This window comes from Macaca thibetana, chromosome 4 (genome assembly GCF_024542745.1).
Source record: "Macaca thibetana thibetana isolate TM-01 chromosome 4, ASM2454274v1, whole genome shotgun sequence".
Taxonomy (NCBI): Eukaryota; Metazoa; Chordata; class Mammalia; order Primates; family Cercopithecidae; genus Macaca; species Macaca thibetana.
In genome coordinates this window covers 140512569-140537079 of record NC_065581.1, presented here as the reverse complement: position 1 = coordinate 140537079, position 24511 = coordinate 140512569, and the positions used below count along the sequence as shown (strand labels likewise).

The 24511-nt window shown below is 37.0% G+C and overlaps 1 protein-coding gene across 2 annotated transcripts in view; it reads left to right on the top strand.

The window, feature by feature from the left end:
- NKAIN2 (sodium/potassium transporting ATPase interacting 2) overlaps nucleotides 1–16838 on the top strand; it is a 1020196-nt gene extending 1003358 nt beyond the window's left edge. The window contains exons 6-8 of one of the 2 annotated variants that reach the window (XR_007725171.1): nucleotides 9534–9615; nucleotides 10235–10323; nucleotides 14398–16838. Coding sequence is in view for 1 of the 2 variants with exons in the window: in XM_050788729.1 (XP_050644686.1) it covers nucleotides 9534–9615; nucleotides 14398–14407 (92 nt within the window). In the remaining variant the exon portion in view is untranslated. The remainder of the gene's footprint in view (nucleotides 1–9533; nucleotides 9616–10234; nucleotides 10324–14397) is intronic. The other variant, XM_050788729.1, reaches the window with a different exon arrangement.
- The last annotated feature ends 7673 nt before the right edge of the window (nucleotides 16839–24511 follow it).

Sequence of the window (24511 nt, the reverse complement as noted above, 5' to 3'; positions counted from 1 at the left end):
TCCACCCTGTTAGTTCTCATCTCCCTCATCACTACTCCCTTCATCTGCCACCTTCATTCCCTTCATCATGGATCACCTTCATTTTGGTGGAAAGAGGCTTCTCTAAGATGCCCAGTTCTGAATTTTCTGCCTGACTGTAAACACCTACCTATTCTTTTTCCTTGTTCTCCTGCCTCCCTCTTGGAAAAAGTTTTCTTCACCCTTATTTGGAAGCTTCCCTCCACCTGAACCTATGTTTTTCTCATGCTTTGGGTCTTCCTACTCATTATCTATCTCCAGGATTAGCAAAGGCAGCAGTGTTCTTGTCAGCATCCTTGGTTTCCTTCCTTGCTTGTACATCCTTTACGCTTGGATTTTCAACATCTGTTCCTGACAATGCCCAGATTCAATTTCTCCACTTCTAATCCTGGGTGATTGATTGCTCATTGCTGGAGAAAGTAACTAAACCCAACAGCAAATGTGTACTTGCTACACTCAGCTGGGTGTTGTCTCCAGCTCAACCATGCTTTCATTCATCTGCGTTTGACAAAGCGGCACTCTGGCCACGGGACCTGTTCCACACCTTTCCAGGATCCTTAAACCAAGTACTGAAACCTGAAGAAGTCAAATCTATCAAACAGAAACTTCTTTGATTTTCCCTCAAGAACCTCAACAAATCTCTACTGGCAATTATACTTTTGTCTTCTTGCAACCCTGCCCAAACCTGAGAGGAACAGGTAAGCTTCTCCTCTACAAAGTAATCCATCCGCCAAGCTTTGGCCTGTCGTTTTGCCTGATCCAGGACACTGAGCTCTCAGGATCTTCATTCTTGACCATTCATTGGACAGTTCCTTTTGCCCACATATGCAGCAAAGCCTCATAGACCACAGACAAGGCTAGCCCCAAATTATTTGTGTTCTTTCTCATAATATACAAGGCCATTTCCAAAAGAATTTGAAATATGGAAATTCAGTTCTACGTAATTTTTAAAAAATATAAATTAACTTATTTTTCTTCTGCATTATGTCACACAGGCTATTCCTGTTGCTTGTCAAATCACAATTAACTAACTAAGTGGGCATTTAAAGGCTCTCCATAGACCTCCCTCTGGTCTCCTCGGCTTCTGTGGATGTCTTCTACACTTTTGTCACTCTATACAAAATTTTAGTAAATTCGAATACAAAATTCTCTCGTTTGAGCCTTATTCCATCTATTCTCCTACCCTTGGAAATGCTCATTGTCTCAGTAAAGAGCCTAAATGTGCATTTTAAAGCATAATTCCAATCATTCCTTTTGTATAAATCCTTTTTAAAAAGAGATGAGATCCCAATCCTATTCATAGTGTATTTTTAATATACATGCTTCTACGTATTACACACATATGACACCTGATTCTCTCAATAACCCTTCGAAGCTGAAATTGCTTTATTATCCTCACTTTACAGAGGAAGAAATTAAGGCTCAGAGCAATTTTGACCTACTTATAGGTCCAATGCTGGTAAGAAGTAAAGGCACAACCGGAGCACAGGTCTTCTGACTCCAAATCCCCCCATCTTGATGCTACCAAACAGATTCTACAATGATGTATCAAGTAGTGGCATTATGATATATCAAGTACGGGCATTATATTATTAAAAGACTACCTGATAAAAAGATCCGAGTCTCAGCAGAAAACCATCATGTGTTTCTTAAAATCTCACCTAAGGCACTGCCCTCACTGAGAAGTAGCAGATATGAACAAGAAAAACAACACAAAATAGTTTATCAAGTAGAACTTATATTTCATTTTTTATTAGGCCTTTAGAACCAAAAGCTTAAAGTGATTTTTCAACTAACGATATACTTTATTTATTATGATACTATTATACCTATTGCTTTTCACTTTCATTGTTTAGCATGTATGAATGTGTTACCAAGTTTCAAATATTAAAGATCTGTTTCTGATACAAGTAAGAAGGAAACTGAAAAATAAGGCACTAAAACCCTGAGAAAACATATTTGATGAACAAGGTTAGGAAGCAAAGCATCGGCGGTGATTTAGCTAATAACTCTAATTTCATTCCACGTGTGCTTCGCCTGCTAAAAACCTTCTGTGGTATAACACTTTAGTGACCTTTCAGGCAACAACAGGCTAAAATACCTCTTCATATAAAGGATTGTGTTTTCCTAATCAGGAAAAAAAAATAGCTCAGAGTCCATCCCGAGATTTTAGCCCAGACCGAACACCTCAAGCTCACACGGTCAGCTTGAATTCCTGCCACCAACTAGAGCTTAGTGGGAAAAAAGTGGTTCTTTTCAATTTGGCTTAAGGTTGGATATGTTTTATGTTTCTTTTGTATTACTGGAGCTAAGTACCCTTGGAATTTATACCTATGGAAATAATGGAAAGATGCTCTATTTTCATAGGCCCTATTAATTTCCTTTGTATTTAGAAAAACTCACTGAAAGACATCAAACATTTTAGTGTCTTTCAATGAGTTATTCTAAATATTTAGGCTTAGCTTCCTATGAACTGCCTTTTAAATTTTCCCGTCATGGTTTTTTACAGCTCTGTCTTCAAAAGGGAGTATGTTGAATAGTGGCTTTGTCATTAATCACCAAGGGATAATTTTATATTACAATACCTCATTGCCAACATGTATTTAATAAAACAGTTTTAAGTTTGCTGAACTCAGTGTTCAGGATTAAAAGGTTTAAATAAAAGAGAGGCTCACAACAGGAAATATATATTACAAAGAATATTTATTCAAAAAGCTTTTTTATCTTACTTGGTAATTTCTAAATTCCACTATCATTAATGTTATTAAATCATAGTTATTAAATTGATATGGCACTTAACAAATTTAAAATAATTGCACCTGCAATTATTACAGTACATCTACTGCCCCCACCCATAGGTCAATAGATGTAAACATACCCACACTGTAGATAAGAAAATGAAGGCAAAAAGAAAATACACTTGCAAAGAAAATGATAGCATTCTAAGTTGTCTTTTGGAGGTGATGGATATGTTATTACCTTGATTGTGGTAAAGGTTTCACAGGTATGCACAGGTCCAAACTTATCAAATTGCACACATTAAATATGTGCAGTGTTTTGCATGTCAATTATACCTCAGTATAGCTCTTTAAAAAAAAAAAAAATCCTGAGTTGTCTTCAGAGAACCAAATGCAAATCCCTCCAAAATGGCAGAGATTAAGAAAGTACCTTTTTTTTCCACCTTCAGTCCAGTCGTGTGCCTCTGTTTAGGGTTTTATAAACTGGCCAGAAGGAAAACAATGTTCTTCCTACCAATTACCAAGATTTGTAACACTCAATAGCATTCATCAATGAATGACCATCTCACTGGAGTCCTTTTGATGCGAATGCATGTCCTAACCTCTTTCCTTCCACTCCTTTTGGCCAAAGAGGATGTAGTGGTGGTTTCTTCCTACTGGTATCCAAAAAGTTTCTGTTGTGTATCTCACGGCACCAGGTAACAACTTTGTAGATTGTCTATAAAAAGTCTTTATTATATCATTCAAGGCCTTGGCAGTCAGCCAAATTTCACTTGGAAGTTTTTCTAGCATCTTCCATGCTCCGATCAGTTGCCTTATTTTCCTTTACAGCCTAAAGGGTGTAAGAGTTTATTTGGTAAATACCTATTGAGTGTCTTCCATGAGCCAGACACTGTTCTGGGTTCTGAGGCTAGCATGGTAAACAGTAGAAAGCAGTAAATCTCTTGTAGCTTGTATTACAGTAGTGGAGGAAATCAACAAATAAGCAAGCAGATTTATACATCAGGTAGAAATAGGTTGCAATGAAGCAAAATAAAGCTGAGTGAGGAGAAAGAAATTCATCTCTAACATCCCAGCAAGTCCCCAATTTCCCTTGCACTAATTACAGTTACATTTCCCTTTTCCCAAGCATCTCTTCACTTAGATGTACCACTTATAAATTAAATACTACATTTCTAAAAGAAAGCCAAACACCAACTCCCTTTTGACACTGTTTTTTTCTTTAAAAGCAGCAATATGCCCCCGGCAAACAAATTTCTGAGACTCAACTTTGAACCTTTTCTTTTCCTCCCTTTCCCCCATGTTCAAAAAACTTGCCATGAACTATGTTTTCTACCTCTTTGTCCATTCATCTCAAATTCATTGACATCTTTCCTTTCTCATTCTCCTAATTCTAATTCAGGCTTTTAGTACTTCCTGTCTGTCTTTCACATTTTCTGTTAAGCATTGAAGTTACACAGACAATATGCCAAGTCACATGAAAGAAAACATCTCTCATAACTTTAAAAATCGTCATCGTTATCAGTCCTACAAGATGGGGATGAGAATATAAATAATTTTCAGAAGAAAGGATGGCTTAAATGCATATTTGGTGTCCTGTATAAATTATCAGACACAGAGCGCGTGAACTAAACCTTGAAGGATGCTACCCTCTTAAAGATACATTACAAAAACAAAAACCAAAATACCACATTGGCAACTATCACTGGCAAATTCAGCAAAGGTAATTTCTGATAAGTCATTGTTTACATCCAAAAATTTCTACAATATTAAATCAAAGAATAATCTAATACTGTAGATTCTTACAGTATTAGATGGGAAGAAGATAAAGAGCAAATTTTCTAGAAAGAACACAGTAAAAGATGCTGGAGAACAAATAACAAAAGGGGAACTCAAAGCAACTACTTAAGACTTTTGTTAAATTAATAACTTAGAAAGAACATAAAAACGTGATTTGATGCTTTTGATCACTGTAGATAACATTCGAAAAATGTACTAGAATGGCATAAGTCAAATGCAGAAATCTCTTTTTCAATATACGTACAAAGGAAATAGAATACCTGGTTTCTACTCTCATCCTCAAATGTTGTGTGGCCTCAGGATAAAACTCAATAAATCTGTATTGATTTGTAAAATTAAGATAATTATTCTTACCAACCTCAAAGTAATTTTGTGAAGATAAATGATATCACTTGAAAGGGCTTCATGAACTATTAAGTATTTTGCAATTTGGGGGAATGTAGTTTATTTTTAAGGATATAAGGAGATTCTTGATTGATAGAAGTTACTCTTTTCTAAATAATGCAGAGATAAGTTACGACCCAAACATCTAGCTGCCATCCAAATTACTTGGACAAAAATCTGTCAAATATTTTATGACCCTTATTGCTCAGAAAAGTTTTAGAATATGAGTAGTCTCTTTAGAGCCTGAATAAATGTCATTATGTAAAAGAAACTGAAAACAGAACAAAGTGGTATTAAGGGTATCTTAAAAATGTAAGCTAACCCCACTAATTCCATTTTTGAGAGGAAAAAAACACCTCTACCTCTCTATCTATCTACATGGCACCCCAAAAAGTTCCATATGTGGTTGAAGAACCCTTCTGTAAAAGGTGAGAAGAATCAAGTCTCCCTGTGCTGACCCCCATAATCTTAACTATAATGAGTGGTTGGATCCAGTTGATCTCCTATTCCTCTCTCTGGGGTCTTTAGGAAGACATCCAAACAATTTCTGAGAAGAAGTGCACATGAAAATTTGCTGTACACCATCTCCTTGGCTGTGAACTCAAGCATGTAGGTAAAATAAACTATAGAAAATATGCCCTCTGCTCCTGATTTAAATTTGAATGCCCCCTCACAAGTGAAATGGTAAAAATCCAGCCTGGTTACTTTCAGAGCTGCTTCTTTTCTCATCTTGGTTCTGGGTCACCTTCTGTTGGAATTTCTTCCATACCTAGGCCATCAGCATGGTCCGAATAATCAGAATGATCACAGTCCTTCCATCAGAGCTTTAGTGCTGTCCTCCCTAATCTGGGAGTTGTAAGCCATCTCTCTCCACCTACACAGCATACAGATCATGGTTAATAAGAGCAAGCCCCAGGCCACTCAAGCTCCATTCGCACCACAGACTCAGGACACCCTCATTTCCCTTTTCTCATGTCTTTGGAAGGTCTACATTGCTTCTGACTCAAGCTTTGCTTTCCATTTTTGGACCTAATTCTATCCATTGGGCTTGAAGATTCATCTTATTTTCTTCACATTATCCCTTGGTTCATCCGAAGATCTTTGGTTCGTAATTATCATCTGTTTTTTTGTTTTGTTTTGTTTTTTTCTGCCATCCCCCCTAAATCCCTGTAAACAAGTGAATAAATATTTCAAAACTAACACAATGATAATAACAACAACAGCAGTAGCAGTAAAAATACTAATAAACCTGAGTTTGACTTGGATCTCAATTTCAGTGGAGACCTTAACTGTTTCGGTCTGCCATGATCTTGATCTATTGTAACCCACTCTCCACCACCATGGTAGAGACCATCTTACTAAGAGAGAAGCTCAGAGCAGTGAAGCTCTAACTCGGTGAATACCTCTTAGAAAACTAGTCATTAATTTAGTCTCATTGTCAACAACAGCCCTTCCAGATAAACAGAAATGTAGACACTATCTGCAACAAATCCCCAGTCTTAAACTATATATATATATTTGAGACAGAGTTTCCCTCTTGTCACCCAGCTGGAGTGCAATGGCATGATCTCAGCTCACTGCAACTTCTGCCTCTGGAGTTCAAGCAATTCTCCTGAGCCTCCCGAGTAGCTGGGATTACAGACGCGAGCCATCATGCCCAGCTAATTTTTGTATTTTTAGTAGAGACAGGGTTTCACCAAGTTGGCCAGGCTGGTCTTGAACTGCTGACCTTAGGTGACCCATTCGCCTCGGCCTCCCAAAGTGCTGGGATTACAGGCATGAGCCACTGCACCCAGTCAATAATTTTTTTAAGTGCAAACTTTAAATAGAGTCACTGTGTAATTATTACATAGTTCTTCTGGCACTGTTTGTATTAGCTAAGGTACAATGTAGAAGACAAAAGAGGATCACACTCTTTTGATCCATTTCCTGTAAAATACTGGCTATGGTTCTATAGTTGTCCTAAATTAAGAATTTTCTGTCTTCTCTTTCTGCTATGCTGAATGGCTTAGAATTATAAAGAAATCTTGAATTTTTTGAGAGGCTCTTAATTTTCTTTTTTACACCATATGTCTCATCCAGGACTCTACACTCCTCACTTTATTCTCATACAAATTGTATGAGATAAATATGATAATTCCTATTTTAAGAGATGTTAAGTTGTTTATCCAAGGTCACAGAGGTGGCAAAGGGAAAAGCAGAATTAAACCCTGGTCCTTCTAATATCAGGGTCTCTGTTTTTGTCATTATACCATTCCACTTTGGATGAGAAGAGACATTCTGCCTCAGTAAAAGGGTTTCCCATGAGAAAAGAAATGCACTATCAAGTCATGAAAAGTCCTGGTAGAATCTTAAATGCATATTACTAGGTGAAAGCAGCCAGCCAGAAAGGGCTACATGCTGTGTGAGTCCAATGACATGACATTCTGTAGAAGGCAAAATTATAAAGACAGCAAAAAGATCAGTGATTGCCAGGGGTTGGGGGAGGAAGTGATGATTAGAAGGAGCACAGGGGAATTTTAGGTCAGTGAAACTATTATGATACTCTAATGGTAGATTCATGTCATGCATTTATCAAAACCCATAAAATGTACACCACCAAGAATAAACATTAATGTAAACTATGGACTTTGGATGATGACAATGTGTCAGTGTAGGTTCATTGATTGTAATAAATGTACCATTCTAGTGTAGGGTATTGATAGTGGGGGATGTTGTGTTTGTGTCAGGGCAGGAAATATACAGGAATTATCTGTACTTTCTGCTCCATTTTTCTGTGAACCTAAAACTGCTCTAAAAAAATAAGGTCTTTTTGTAAGAGAAAACAAAGGATTTCTCCACTACACAGACATCATGGACTTTATGTTACTTTGCACCCTGCTTCAGTTTCTGTCTGTAGCACCCCAAATATTAGTAAGAGAATAACTAGACAAAGTAAGCCAATAGAAGGAGATGCTAGAAAAAAAGGAATGGGTGTCCTAGGGCATTCTGCTTATCTCTATTTGACTTTCTTTCTCCTTTCTCTTATTTTGTTGACCTTGTGTTCTTTTGTTTCTTTTATCCCCACTCTAAAACCTCTTTATTCACAAATGAAAAAGAAAAAACAAAAACTAAACTTTTTCACAGTACTTTTAGACTTGACTGTTCCGGTTACCATTGCTGCCAAAACTTAGTGGTATAAAGCAACCATTTATTACGCTCATAGGTTCTGTGGGTTAATAACTCAGACAGGCACAGAGGGGATGGCTTGCCTCTGTTGTCTGATGTCAGAAACCTGAGCTGGGAAGATACCAAGACTGAACTGACTCAACAGTGAGGGTCTAGAATCATTTGACGGAAACTTGTCCGACCCACAGCCCACAGACCATATGCAGCCCAGGACAGCTTTGAATGAGTCCTAAAACAAATCTGTAAACTTTCTTAAAACATTGTGACATTTTTTGGCATTTTTTTTAGCTCACCAGCTATCTTTAGTATTAGTGTATTTTATGTGTGACCCAAGACAGTTCTTCTTCTTCCAATGTGGCCCAGGGAAGCCAAAAGACACCCCTGATTTAAAGGTATTTTATTTCCCACACCTGGGTTTGGATACTGGCTATCAGCTGATACGTTAGTTGTATTGTTACTGAAACACTTATCCATTGGTCCTTCATTGATCTCTCCATGCAGGCTAGCTTGGGCTTCCTTGTGGCATCATGGCTGTGTTCCAAGAGAGAACATCCCAAAAGAGCAAGAGAAAAGTGCATGATACTTTTATGATCTACCCTTAGAATCCCCATAGTGTCATTTATAGCATAGTCAAAGCTGCCAGAAAGGGCTACCCATGTTCAAGAGGAAGAGACATACTCAAACCATTGTATAGGAGGAATGTCAAAGTCATATTGTAAAAACATGTAACATAGGAGATACTCTTGCTGCCATTTTGGAAAATATAATCTGCCACAGTAACTCTTATTATATCTTATTGTATCTTACATCGCTAAGTATGTATTGAATCTGAATATTTGGTTAGACCGTTCCACATGTTTACCTCTGATTGTTTCAGATCGTAAACCACATTTGGCAGGGACAGCAATGTTGAGTTAATTTACATGACCTCCACCATAGTACCGTGTGCTTGATAACCATAACATGTAATATTATTACTAGTGCTGCGATTGCTGATAGATACATGCACTTGAGTGGTCATTGTTTGTATTTAGATGCTATAACATTTTGTAGCATGTCACAGAAAATCTACACTAACCAAAAAGGCATATAGCATCTCCATTGTGTAAATTAACTCTATTACTCCAATTAGGTCTTGGTTATTTGAAAATAGTACATCATTTTTTTTCTACCAAGTGAATAGATTCTTGTAAAGCAATAATTGAATCTTACAATGAGTGGTGGGGGAGGGAGGCAGCGGAATCACTACCTTGAAGGAACTATCATTTCTTCCATTTCTTTTTTCTTAGCAATTAGTTACTTTTAAAAGTTTAATAGATTATTACTAATAAAAGGTTTATTAGTAATCTGTGTGGGGCCTTGATCAATCAAGGATGTTTATCTCTTCTGAAAAGCTAACTAATGAAGACAATTGTCCCTTTTCAGTTGATTTCATAGGTGGCTTTGACTCTTATGGCTATCAAGGGCCTCAGAAGACATCTCATTTACAACTACAGCCTATGTACATGTAAGTATTTTACTTAGAAGGTGTTCTTCTGGGGTACTAAAGACAATCAAGTAACTGTATCATGATACAAAATCAATGGCATGCAGCTTTTGTTCAGTTACATACTTCCAGTATTTTTTCTATTAATACTGTTTTGACTGGGATAGTTTCAATAACATTTTTCCATGAATTTTTCTTATTTGACTTATAAGAAATGTCTTTTCTAAAGTGACCTTTAGTCTTACATAAGTATCACCTACATGGCTCAAAAGCCTGTGTTAATTATCTACCACTTCTTTGAGTTGCCAAAAAGTTGTAGTTTTTGAAAATTATATAACAATGTAGGCAGTTATATGTAATTATGTATAAACCACATGTTCTGGTTTCAGTTTACAGTGGTTGTCCTGGCATAATTATTATTCTCAAAAGAGTTCTCATTTAGATGATAAATAATAGGTTCACCCAAGTTATATGTAGTGTTAAAAAAATAAAAAACTGAGTAATACACTTTCTCTATCATTTTTCTGATGTAAAAGTGAAAATGACTGGAACATTAACACTGAAACTTATCGAACCCTTAACTCTAGCACTCAAGAGAGCAGACATACAATCAGAGCCTGATTTTTATATCTGTGTTTAGGCAAATTCCCTTGGATAACAACTGATAACAAATTCTATATATCAGCATCAAGTGATATGCTGAATTGCAAGCGAAGATCAAAATAGAAAGTAAGATTCCAATTCATTTTAAAATGTGAACTTCTCTTTGAAGATATGTGTTTGTTGTCGTTGTCCTCCACCATTGAATCATTTTACCTTTTAATATCTTTAGTGTATAGGATAATAAATGGAGTTTGGGAGTAAGTACTGCTCCTCCAAAGAAATTAATCTTTAAACATCCCTCTTTTCAGCTTCTTTTTTAAAAAAGAATAATCTTGCACTGTGCCTGCCTTTTTCTTTGTGTCACTTGTAGTTCTCTGAAATCATTTGCTAATAGCACCCACAAAACAGACTTCAGCAGTTAAGAAGTCAACCAAAATTTTGCTTCATTCAAAGCATTGCGTCTATAAACAGTGTATTACACATTTCCTCTTTTACATCCCCACAACCACTGCCCTAATTCATGCAATGTATGACCTGTTAAGTTTTTCGGTCTCTTCCTTATTTCAGAACCTCCAATGTATCCTCCATATGGCTGCCAAATTAACTATCCTAAAGCACTGCGCTGATGATTTCACTTCCCTGCTTCAAAGCTATCAAGGAGTCCCTATTACCTACTGTTGAAACAGTATCTCTTATCTTCAACTCTTAATAACGTCTGAGTCCCAACCCTATGCTGATGATGCTGGATATATTAGGAAAATGTAGTAATGAATAAGAACTAGCCCTGTCCTCCTGAAGTTTATAATCTATTGAGAGCATAAACAGTCTGATAGCTCCCCTTAGCCACTTTTTTCTAGCCAAAGTAGAACTCTTGCCTTATCCAAATATATGTATTTTTCCAATTGTTCATGCTGTTCTCTAGACACCAAACACCATCCTTTTTCCAAATTCCACTCTTTGAAACCCCACTATCCTTTGAATTTTCTTAAGATATATTCCTTTATGAAGCATTTCTTAATCTTTTCTCCTCTAATATTTCTCTTTTATTTCTTTCACCATGTACTACAGTTGTTTGCTATGCATGCCAAACCTTCCCTATCCCCCCAGAAAGATTCTTGATAGCTACAAAAACAATAAAACATGATCAATCCTTGACACTCCTTATCATTCTTTTCAATATTTTATGTAACATTCTCTAAAGTGTTCTATTTAAAAAGGTAGACCAATCAGGAATAGTGGTTAAGATGACCTACTGAAGGCATATTGTCTGAGATTAAATTCCCTGCGACCACGGGCATGTAACTTTGTTTGAATAACTCTATTTAATTTTACCAAGCCTAAGTTTCCTCACCTGCAAAATAGAGACAGCATACAGACTTTATCTGATTGCTCTGAAATTATACGAAAGAATATATATTTAAAGCACATGAAACACAGGACATGTCACATAGTAAGTGCTTAATAAACATAATTCATAGTGGTAGAATAATGCTTATGTTAATAAACATCACTCATGAAAAGGCTGTATCAAGTCAGAAGTAATATATACTATAAGTCATTCCTAAAAGATCTCCTCTGTAAATGGTATATTATATATAACAGCGGTCCTCTGGGCCATGAATAGTCCTGGCCCATGGCCTGTTAGGAGCTGAGCACAGAGCAGGAGGTGAGCAGCAGGTGAGGGAACATTATTGCCTAAGCTCTGCCTCCTGTCTGATTAGGAGCAGCATTAGATTCTCATAGCAGTGCGAACCTTATTGTGAACTGCATGTGTGAGGGATCTAGGTTTTGTGATCCTTATGAGAATCTAATGCCTGATGATCTGAGATGGAACAGTTTCATCCTAAAACCATTCCCCCCAACCCTGGGCTATGGGAAAATTGTCTTCCACAAAAGCAGTCTCTGGTGCCAAAAAGGTTGAGGACTGCTAATGTATAATATAAACTCAGGTAACATATATCAATATATTTGTGCTCAAGAGTAGAATATGGCCGGGCACGGTGGTTCACGCCTGTAATCCTAGCACTTTGGGAGGCTGAGGTGGGTGGATCACCTGAGGTCAGGAGTTCGAGACCAGCCTGGCCAACATGGAGAAACCCCATCTCTACTAAAAATACAAAAATTAGCCAGGTGTGGTGGTGCACACCTATAATTCCAGTTACTTGGGAGGCTGAGGCAGGAGAATCTGTGGAACCTGGGAGGCAGAGGTTGCAGTGAGCCAAGATCATGCCACTGCACTCCAGCCTGGGTGACAAAGCGAGGTTCTGTCTCAAAAAAAAAAAAAAAAAAAAAAAAATAGAATAAAATATCTAGAAGGTTTGTAATTGTTTGCTACTAATATTATTACATAATATTTTATTGTATTGGCCAATATGAGTGATCAATAAATATTATCAAGCTGTAATAAATTAGATGTAATCTCTTATCTAAAGATAAACATGAGAATGCTAGTTATATGCAATTTAATATATTAAATTCAAATCAAGCATTTATAATTCTAATGGGCTTTAAAGAAGAGACTCTACAAAGATAGATATCTTTGTCCAGAATTAAATTCCATGAGGACAAAACTTCCCATGATTTTGTTCCACAGAGCACTTTAAATGCCAATTAAAAGTTATAAAAAATATATTGTTTTCCTCTTTCCTGCATGAGAGTGGTAAAATTGTATCAGAGCTTTCAAGTCTCACTGGTCATGAAATGTTTAATGGAATTCAGATTTAGGAAGTTTTGTATACTTAAGGTACATTTAAAAATTACTAGTCAAAATACTCCAATCATCCCTTCCACAAAACATCCCATAGGAGACCTTGGACCCAGTACAGTAAGGTTTTATTTTACAGATGAGGAAACTCAACCCAAAAAAACAAAAACAAAAGTCACACAACTTGTTAGTGGTGCAGCCATGATTATCTGCGGGTTTTCCTGACCCCTTCAGTCAGTGTTCTTTCCAAATTCTTAAATAGACTGTGAGTTTGACCTGGTATTACATTCTGATTTTTAATTGGCTTGTTTGTATTCTTACCACTAACTTAGCTGCCACATTTCCATACACGGCTGTGCCTCTCTCCCTTTTCTGCATTCTGTTTATTTCTTTTTTATTTTACATTATGCACTGTTAAATGAAGGGCCTTTTCAACTTCATAGCCCACAAAACCAATCATCTGAGAGCCACTGTTTATTGAAAATCTAGTGAAAAACCAAAACTGACACACCTATAAACCTCATCCCCTACTGAGAGGCAGAGAACTTAGCATCTCCTATGTCTTTATCATTTAGCGTGTACCTTCTGTCAACCTGCCATAAATATGTCTTGTAAAGTAAGAGTAATTTAACTTCAGGGGCCAGTTCAAACACCCTAACAATATTATATAGCAAATGGAAACAAAAGCTGTTCCTTGGAAGGAAAACAAATGTTGAAAAGCAATATGCACTTTTAGCTGTGGGGCTCCCACTGTTCCCAGCAAATCTTCTGTGGCCAAGATCCTGGACAAAGCTTTGAAAACACTGCTGACCTACAGTCACAGCTGTGTTTTAGTTCTTGCAAACAACGAATAGACAGTCCTCTTAAGTTGGGTGACTGTTCTTGGTTTGTAATTTTTCAGATTATGTATAACTAATCTAAAAATGAAAGATTTTAATTATATTAATTATATTTTTCTTACAGTTTGGTAAATGTTGTTGAAACAAACCAATAGCAACCAAGTTGCTGCACAGAAAAAATCCCATGTCTGCACTCCAGCCTGGGCGACAGAGCTAGACTCTGTCAAAAAAAAAAAAAAAAATCCCATGTCTACAGCTTAAGTTTTTAACAAAATAGCTGCTTTGACTACCAGGGACCTAAGTGACTGTCAGAGCAAGTAGAGATCTGATTGGGCTTCCAGCAATATAAGAATATCCTATAGTATATCAGACAACATTTGAAAACATTGCATTCTTTTTGGCAGCCTAATTGTACAGAAGTACATATTCATTTCAGTTGTCCCTGGAAATAGATTCTAAATGACCAAAACTGGCCTCTCTATCCATGCAGTTGCAATGAATTTTAAAAAAGGAGGAAAATTATTTAAAACCCAATTTGGGCTTCTTTTTTGTTTGTTTGTTTGTTTGCTCTTGTGCTTGGAAAGGTGAGAGAAGGTGGTGAGCAATAGGCACCCGTCGCTTTCTCCCTTGACTAAAAACATCTTTTCTCTCTCTTAGGTCAAAATAATACAGATGACTTCAGTATGTCAGCCCACGAACCTTTCAAAGAACTTTTTTCGCAGTGGCCTCCTGCATTTTATGAAGAGCAAGAAGCAACCGAGTTTAAATACATATACGTATTAACAAAACAAATGCAAAGCCTCTACATACAACACTGACACACACACATGCACACACACACACGCACACACACACACGTGAGCACGCACACACCAATTCCACTTGACCTCCTCTTTCTAACTGAGACAGACAAACATGCAGGACACGCCCATCTTGGATTTCCTGAAAGCAGGCTCCTTTCTCCCAGGCCTTTGGAAAGTTCAAAAGGAGATGTGTTGATGCCCAACGGTTGCTGGCCATTGCTAACTCCTCTGCAGCCCAGCCGGTCGGCCTCTGTGAGCTGGGAAGTCATCCAAGGCACATTAGTTTGAGAGCTCTGTCTTCTGCACTCCACACATCTTGACAGCACCACGGCTACTTAGGCAATGTAATTGCAAAAACAAACAAAACATGTCATGATGACCTTGTACCCGAAGTCCGAAATGGCAAATTGTTTGCCCTAAAGGCTGTACCGTACATACTTGCCTTAACCCACCTATGTTGTGTGCCCAAGAATCTCAGTGCAGACAGCCCCAAGTCACTTCCTTTAGGCTAACACACTGCTATTAATTCTGAATGAGTTCAAGCCTGTGTGTTTCATGTCAAGGAACAAGACTGAATAGCTCAGCAGCTCCAGTGTGTCTGTATAAGAAAAGTGCCAGCTGTCAGCAAAGTGCTTTACCATAGAGCCTCCATGGTGGCCCAAAAGAGACAAGTAACAATAACAATATTTGTCATCTTTGTAATTCTAAAATATGGTCTTCTGATGGGGTTGGGGATGGGACAGAGTAAAACATTAATCTACTAAACTCACTAATCTACTGGAAGCAGAAAGCAGAAATGGCTTAACTCGCTGATTTTATTTATTGCACTCTAGGTGCTTTTATAAGTATCTACAATTGTCTTTTACTAACACAGAAACAGCTGTGGATTTCTATCAACAGAGGCCAACTGAATATGTATTAGCTATGTTTACTCTTTTATATCTAATTCAAATTGAAGACTCTACGTAGGTGAACTTTTTTTTCTAACTTCAGCGTACAAGATTATTTTTGGGTGGGTGGGGGGAGCAATAGTTACCTTGGTGAAATATTTGAGATCTTTTTGTGGTATTTGGGGGATCTGTTGTGTGTTAGAGTGTATTTCAATCCTCCTGTATTATTGTGGCAGAAAAAAACTGTGCTGTTAACGTAGTTGGCAACAAGATGCCTTTGGAAACTTAATAGTAGGTCAATGTGTTTATGGAATATTCTGAACTCCTAGGAAATTTTGTTCTATATTTTAAAGCATTATTTGGTTTTCATTAGTGGAAAACATAATTAGCTCAGGCTTATCAGGAACTCAGATGAGTCGTATCTTTTCTTGGATACACCTGAGACATTAAACTCAATTTTTTGAAACTAACACACCATTCTTTAGTGCAGTGAAATTCAGAAGTTATAAATTGGCATGGAGCAAGTTTTTTCTTTGATTTCTATGAAGTTTCAGTTATTGGATTAAACTACTTTGGACCTTAGCCCATTCAGATCTACATACACCAGTTCCATTACTGTGTTTGCATGGATGTCTGTAATATACACACACGGAAACATTTGAAAATGATAGAGGAACAAAGAGTTATCATTGGAACATAAACTATAAAAAAAGATTCCAGCACTCATGCTTGAATTTCCTCAGTGGGTTGTGTGTTTGTCCATACATACATGTATAAAATAAACAATTGCGAACATGTCAGTGAAACCTCATAAGACGCTTTTATAGTGACGTGCATGTTTAATGTATGAGAAAAATATTTACCAATGTATTGTCCTTTGATTCCTAAAATATAAATACTATACATGCCACAAACTATTCTAATGTGACTTTTAATGTGACTATTAAAATGAGGTTTCACTGTACGTTCATGCTGTGGTGACATTTCACCTTATACTACATGTATATGGCTACAGAAAATAAGCCCTCATATTCCTGCTTTCAGTTACAGCCAAGTTTTCACCAAATCATGACTATCATCACCACCAAAATTTTAAAAAACAGTAGTTGACTACTAAAAAGTAATAGGTGGACAGGTCTTTTATGGGAGTAGTAAGCACAGTAGTGTGATTATATCTGGGAAAACATCTACAGTTGTACAGCTGTATCCTCCTCAAAATCCGGTGAAGAATGCTATTTTTCTAGGCTGAGCTTTTGTTATAAACCTAATATTCAGAAGGCAAGAGTTATGATCCTGATGTGTCCTTTTTTTTGCATTTGTTAATTCTGAATGTATTTTTAACAGAGTGATTTTTTTGACTTACTCGTGTAATTTGCATTTTAAAAATAAATGGAAAAATGCTTAAGTTTCTGAGCCATCCCTGAAAACCCCTGCTGCTTCTCATGGTGTATTTGCTTATGTCATTGACAGAGAAACTCTATTAAATGTACATGAAGGCAACACTGATATTTTGTGCAGTGCAGGGATATGTCAGCAGTGAAAAGAAATTGCCAGGTCATGGCATCATTTCTGCTCAGTCATAGGTAACATGTACTTTCATTATCTGCTAACACTGAGGGTTCTTTTAGAAGACTGCCTGCAATAGACTTGTCATTTGGAGAACTTTCCCCCACCCCACCTTCTATCTGGGATTTAGAGTTACCATCAAGCTAATAGTTGACAGAGGGTTAGGTCACTATTTTTTTAAATCTTGGTTAAATTATAGGCAGAGTTTTTCTTTTTATTTTTACAGGCCGAATTATTTAAAATAATCTAAAATACTCATTTATTTCCACTTTGATTACAGAATCTTTTGTTATTGTTATTCAAATATTGATATTCACCTCAATAGAAGACAGTATTGGGATAAAGCAGGCAAATAGAAAAGATTAGCCACTGGCATTAGCGATTGTACAAACAATGTTTCAGATGAGGTTGATTATATGCACCCAAAGAATTGAGGGCAGCAGGCCCAGGCTGCTCCAGGTGCAGGCTGTGTCAGGTTCAGAATTATGTCCTTTCTCCCACTGCACACAGACACACACCAGCTCCCATCAGTCAAAATGCTGGAGCTGACTGAAGACACGAAAGGCTTCGAGGCCATATTTTAAGAAGCTGAAGATCAACTTGTAGTCCTTGACGTCTCAGCTGCATGGTGAAAGCCTTGTAAATGATCAAGCTGGCTTTTACTTTTGTCCCCTGTGTAAAAAGTATACTGATATGGTGTTCACTGAAGTCACTGTGAATAACTGTCAGGATGTTTCTTCACACTGTGATGTGAAATGCACACAACAATGTAGTTGCATAAAAAGGACAAAACTGATAGATCAACGATATGTATATATACTGTAAAGAAAGGATTCTTTCTTCTGGAGTTCTCAATTAAATAGATCGTGAGTTTGGTAAAATCCTGTGGAACCAGGATCTGCATCTGTTAACTGTTAAAAAATATAACCTCTGATACATTTCACTCTGCTATACATCTGATACATTTCACTCTACTATAATGAGTAGACCATTTTAATTCAGAAATACAAACTCATTTTAAACAGGTCACTTTTTAGAACAAACTTTTGAGATCCAAACCAATTCATAATTCAAACCCATAAAATAAAACCTACTAAGGCAGTTATGGAACTATTCAATATTAGCTTGTGTCCTGAAAATGCAAATAACTCACCATTGCACAGCAAATTTTAGGATGTATACTCTGGTCAGAATAGAATAAAACAAATCCCGGACTCTATCAACTGACCCTGAGTTTTATAAATTCAAATAAACTTTGATAAGGAAGGCCCTAAAACAGTATTAAATCATAAAATATTTCTGAATTATTATGTATCAGGTTCAGTGTAGTATCAATGTTAAATATATTTTATTATATCATAGTTTTTTAAAACATAATCCAAATTAATATGCAAACATGTAGATATGATGTGTTCTTATACATTAGTAAGACACTTATGTGTTCAATTTCAGGGCTATATGTTTTTCTGTTATTTCATTTATAGTACACTTAGATGTAACTAATACTAGAGAGATTAAGATTACATAAGCAGTCTCGTGTTGACTATTTCCAATACTCTTCAAGAAAATATTTCTGCAGATGTTTCATCTGTCTTTGGTAAAATTTTAGCACTCAACACTTGTACTTAGGAAGCTTTTACATGAATATCCTTACATTGTAAAATTCCAATTATTCTTGTCACATGCAAATCTTTGCTTAGGATCCATTGCCCGATGCTCCTTTCCTTTTATTTATGCCTATCTTCCACCTACTCCAAGAAAGGAAAGAACAAAGTCTGTGATTAATACACAATGTCCATTTTACAATATGCGAGCATCTTGAAACAATTCTGATAGTTGTGAGGGCCAAATGCATAAAACATACATGTATTTTATGACTTTAAATTCAACAAAACTTGAACTAGATAATACATTCAAGGATCACATCTCCCACTGAAATCTGCACAATGTTAGGAGACATGACTACCCACGACAGCAAAAAGGACAAGCTGAGTTCCTCCTAAAAGGGATAAAGGCGGATTTTTATAATGACGGTTATTTTTTAAAAATCCTTAATTATTACGGAGTTTAGAAGCAAACGTGCTTAAAATTTTAAAATAACAAAAGTTAATTTCTGTAAGACAAATTCAGAGAGAAAAAATCCTTTTACAAACCACATGTTGATGCTCTTACTCGTTCTAAATTGTTATTAAAATTAATGTGAGCATTTTCTATAATGAAAGTACCTTCATAATGTGACACCTTAATAATAAAACAGGTATATTTTAACTGCTTATTCTATGAATTTAAACTGTATTGGAAAGGAATAAAACAACTCCCAAAAAAGATTGCAAATTTGGTGCTGTCACCCCAAGGATGATGGATTGATTCAATTAACCAGTAAGTCTTTTCTAAGAGTCCTTCAGGGAGTTATTTACCAGAGTCATACCTTGTTTATTCCCTTCCATGAGCCTATCATTTTTCTTCATTATTCTTCTAGTTTTACTTATCATATCATTTGGGGATATGCTGATCTTCATGTACAGAAGGTTTTGCACACAGCTGTCCAGACATACATCTTCCAGACTTCAAACTGGACGCCACCAGAACACCTGAGCCTCTTGTCGTTGTTTACTCAGGCTGACCAAGATACGCTCAGGATGAAGTCAAATAGCTAGACTTACAAACTGGAAATCAATGGGAAAGTATCAAATTGAAGGAAAGCTATGAAAAATTATTCTTAAAAGTAGTAACCTTGTGTTCCACACATCATGGAACTGGCTTCACCATAGATGACCTCCTTATCTCCAAAAGCAGGAAGGTAGGAGGAACAGATGGCCGAGAGGCCAGGACCCATGCTAATAATTCATGGTAAAACAAAAACACATTCGGTGTTTGTGTTGTTCTGGATACTGAAAGAGAAATAAATAATCTGAAACAGGAAAGATTTTTGTTTCTAATTGACCAAATCACCTGTCAGTTTAAGTTGCAAAGAGTAAGGATTCCAGCCGGGCGTGGTGGCTCAAGCCTGTAATCCCAGCACTTTGGGAGGCCGAGGCGGGCGGATCACGAGGTGAGGAGATCCAGACCATCCTGGCTAACACGGTGAAACCCCGTCTCTACTAAAAACACAAAAAATTAACCGGGCGTGGTGGCGGGCACCTGTAGTTCCAGCTACATGGGAGGCTGTGGCAGGAGAATGGCGTGAACCCAGGAGGCGGAGCTTGCAGTGAGCCAGGATCGCGCCACTGCACCCCAGGCTGGGCGACAGAGTGAGACTCCATCTCAAAAAAAAAAAAAAAAAAAGTAAGGATTCCATCTTGTTATCAAAAAGATGAAAGATAGGTGTTCGCAAGTATGCAGAGGAAAGGGAACCCTTGTGCACTGTTGGTGGAAATGTAAATTACTGCAGCTATTATGAAAAATGGTATGGAGTTCCTCCAAAAATCAAAAATAGGACTACTATATGATCCAGCAATCCCATTACTGGGTATATATCCAGAGGAAATGAAATCATCCTGTCAAAGAGATCTCTACACTCCCATGCTCATTGCAACATTATTCACAATAGCCAAGATACAGAATCAACCAAAGTATCCATCAACGGATAAGTGGATCAAGAAAATGTGGTATGTATGTGTATATATATATATAAAATATATGCCTGCAATGGAATACTATTCAAGCCTTGCAAAAGAAGGAAATCCTGTCATTTAAAGCAATGTGGATGAGCCTAAAGGACATTATGTTAAATGAAATAAACCAGACACAAAAAGACATAGACTGTATAATCTCACTTATGTGTGGAACCTAAAAAGGTTGAATTCATAGAAGCAGTGAGTAGAATGGTGGTTACCAGAGGCTCAGGGTGGGGAGGATTAGAGGTAATGCTCAAAGGATACAAAATTTCAGTTAGACAGCAGGAATAAGTTCAAGAGATCCTTGTACAACTTGGTAACTGTACTTATTAATAGCAATGCATTGAATACTTGAAGTTGTCTAAGACAATGGATTTTAAGTGTTCTGACCACAAAAAAAAAAAGAGAAACGTGAGGTAATAGATATGCTAATTAGCTAGAATTAGCCATTCAACAATATATACTTATATCAAAACATTATGTTGTACACCATAAATACATGCCATTTTTATTTTTCATCTACAGAATAGTAAGGATTCGAGGAGAAATCTTCTGGAGATGAACTTCTTTACTAAATCTTGCTGTCCAGCACTAGCTACGTAGTTTGCTGGGCCCAGTGAACAATGAAAACGGGCCTTTCATTCAAAGGGTAGGAAGAACATGCTGCCAAAGGTACTAAAGTATAAAACATTTTCCTTTAACAATATTTTATTACTTATAAAGTATAACAAGGGTAGTAATAATATATGAGTAACACTATATAATTATAAAATATAAAAAGAATGAGTGTCATAATTGCATATAATACAATAAACATACTTTATTAATGGGACTTCTCAATGATTATAAGATTTTCCTGACTCACATTTCTGCAACTTTATTGATTAAATCATAAAAATGTAAACTTTTAGCCAGCTCATTTTCAATCAATACAATTGAAAAACATGTCAGCCATTCTTGCAAATGCATTGCAATTTCTTGTGTTTTTTAATTTTAAGAAGAATCTTTTTGCTGACCCAACTGTTGCTGGAGCTATTATGAACATTTTACAGACTGTGAAAATATTGGGATACATTTCTCATACATTACTTTGAAAAAAATTAGGTAAATAATTTTGAAAGATAAATTTGGCTGGGCACGAGGCAACCGGATCACTTGAGTCCACGAGTTTGAGACTAGCCTGGCCAACATGGTGAAACCCCGTCTCTACTAAAAATACAAAAATTAGCCAGGCATGGTGGCACAGGCCTGTAGTCCCAGCTACTTGGGGGGCTGAGGCGGGAGAATCACTTGAACCCAGGAGGTGGAGGTTGCAGTGAGCTGAGATAGCGCCACTGCACACCAGCCTGAGCGATAGAGCAAGACTATCTCAAAAATAATAATAATAATACTACTAATAAGATAAATTTTAGGCATCTAGAGCTGATAATTCACAAAACACTTTTTCTGAAAAGATTTAACTCTTCATAAAAATTAGTTTCTTTAGTTTTATCTAAATTTTAAAATTCAGATGAAATGTTTTTAAAAATGTTTACATAATTTTAAATCATTTAAATTATTTAAATTAAATGATTTAAAATAAAAACAAATTTTGACTTAATTTTTAAATAATTATTTTTCCTTTTTAAATTTTTAATTATCTAAATTTAATTAGAATTTTAATTCATTTGGATTTGATTTTAAATAAAAAGCTATTCAGTGGCATTTTAGTGTTTTCTCTGACATTTCTTATAATTTGTGGAGATTATAAAAGAAACTGAAAGTGGCTTCGTGATTTGTATATAATTCAAAACATGTTTATGTATTCTATCACTATATCCTTCATTACAAGAAAATCAATTTTTCATATTATTTTTTATTGGTAATCTGTTTATCTCAAGCTTTATACGACAATAGAGTTATTTTCGGTTTACTGCAAATGCTACAATATTCAAGTTAATTTTCTTTGTAAGCCTGTGGATATATGATTTGGAATGTTTCAACAGTTTTCAAAACTAAAGACCGTAAACTCCTTGAATAATTTCTAATTCAACTAACTTCCTGATATGCTTTATTGCAATGTCTATGTGTATGTGAGTTTATTTTTCAATAATTTACTGACAAAGTTCACTGGTTGAGCACCGAGAGTAACTGTCCCAACACTAAACTAGGGAATATTTGTGCAGAAGCTGCAAGGAGTTGCTCTCTTGGGGGATTAACAGGCAAGTTGGTTTCCCATGGTTCCCAACACCGCCTGGGTCCCCTGTTTTCCCAAGATACAAGGTACAGATACCTTGCAGCTACTGTCACTGTTCTCATTGCCAATATAGTTCCAGGTCCCATCTGGGTCACACACTAAGCCCAGTGGTTCCTGGGGCACCCTCAATCCTGTGTGTGCATGCCAGGTAGCCAGGCCAATCACTATGCACCTGCATGCTGTGCCCAGGGCCCAGTGCCAGTGCCATTGGGTACTGCTGCTGGATCACAAAATTTCCATGAACACACCCCAGGACATCACCTCTGCCAACCACATGTTGAAAAATAACACCTTAAGAATTTCATGAAGAGGATTGTAGAGTGATAAACCAACCACCAGACCCCTCTGAGAATGGGAACCATGTGCAACAAACTGCACCCATCACATGCCCATGAAGCCAGCTGCCCCTGCTAGAGGAGTCAAGAGTAAAAATTTCTTTCCACCCCAGCTGCCACTTCACCCTTACGCCCATTTGTTACTGAAATAAATCGAAATTAAGACTTATTTTACAGAAAATTCCTGGTGGGATATGAAGGATTTGGGAACCCTGGAAGTTGTTCCTGGGCAGTGAGGATTTTATGGTATGGATATACTATGGCTTGTATACCTTTCACTTGTTGGAGAGCATCAGAGTTGTTTCCCCTTTCTGACCATTACAGATGATTATGATGAAGTTCTTTGTTCCAGACGCCAAGAACCTGGACACCTTCAACTGGTAACATATTTTGGTGAACCAGCCAGGAGTCCACTGGCTAAGGGCAGAGAAACCCGCCTAGCCTCCAGCTCCTATCATTAAAGCTCATGGAACAGGAAACATGGGAAAGCATGGCCTTATCAAGTTATAAGGATGCTAGAAGTCAAGGCCTTCATCCTGGGACAAAAGGAAAGCTCACAGTGGACCATCGCCTCTGGTGGGAAAATTTGCAAGTGGCACCAGTGCCCACCTAAGGTCAGAGACGTCTGACACTCTAAGATTGGACACCAAAGGGGGACGCTTCGGGAGATCCTCCAGTCCTCAACCTCTCCAAAGCGGACGCCCTTGGCAGAAGTGCTGAGGCCCAGTACTAGGCCCTCTTACGAATTTTCTCTCACAGTTACAATACTGTTTGGCCCCAATCTTGTTTGGAATCTGAAGTTTGCTGTTGAATGGGAAAGTGGGATGGCATTGCATGTGGCCAGGCTTTTGTGCTGCTGTTCTAAGCAGGGGGCCTGGTTAACCTGTGATGCTCTCCTTTGGTGCTGTTTGGGCCCAGTATTCTTTGGAGTCTGGAGAGGTTTGGCTTTAAAAATCAAACTGCCAGGGAAACTTCTGTACCTGAAATTTTGGTTCAGAGCCTTCGTTGGATTACCTGTTGGGGCAAAGTGAAACCAGTGAGCTTGTATTGCCATCTCATGGCTAGGATTCCAACCCATTAGATCTTCATTCATGTGTGTGTACATGTCTAGATGTCTTTATTTGTATGTAATTTATTGTTATATGTTGTGTCTATCAGACTGGCTGACAAGTAAAAGAGCGCTAATAAATTAAGCAAATAAGTCCAAGCAATCTTCAAGTGCTTGTGACTTAAGTATAACTTTACAAAACAAGCTGACTTTAAAATAATGGGTAAAATAAAAATAGAAATACCTTCAGAATTGTCAGCGTACATTTTTGTCTGG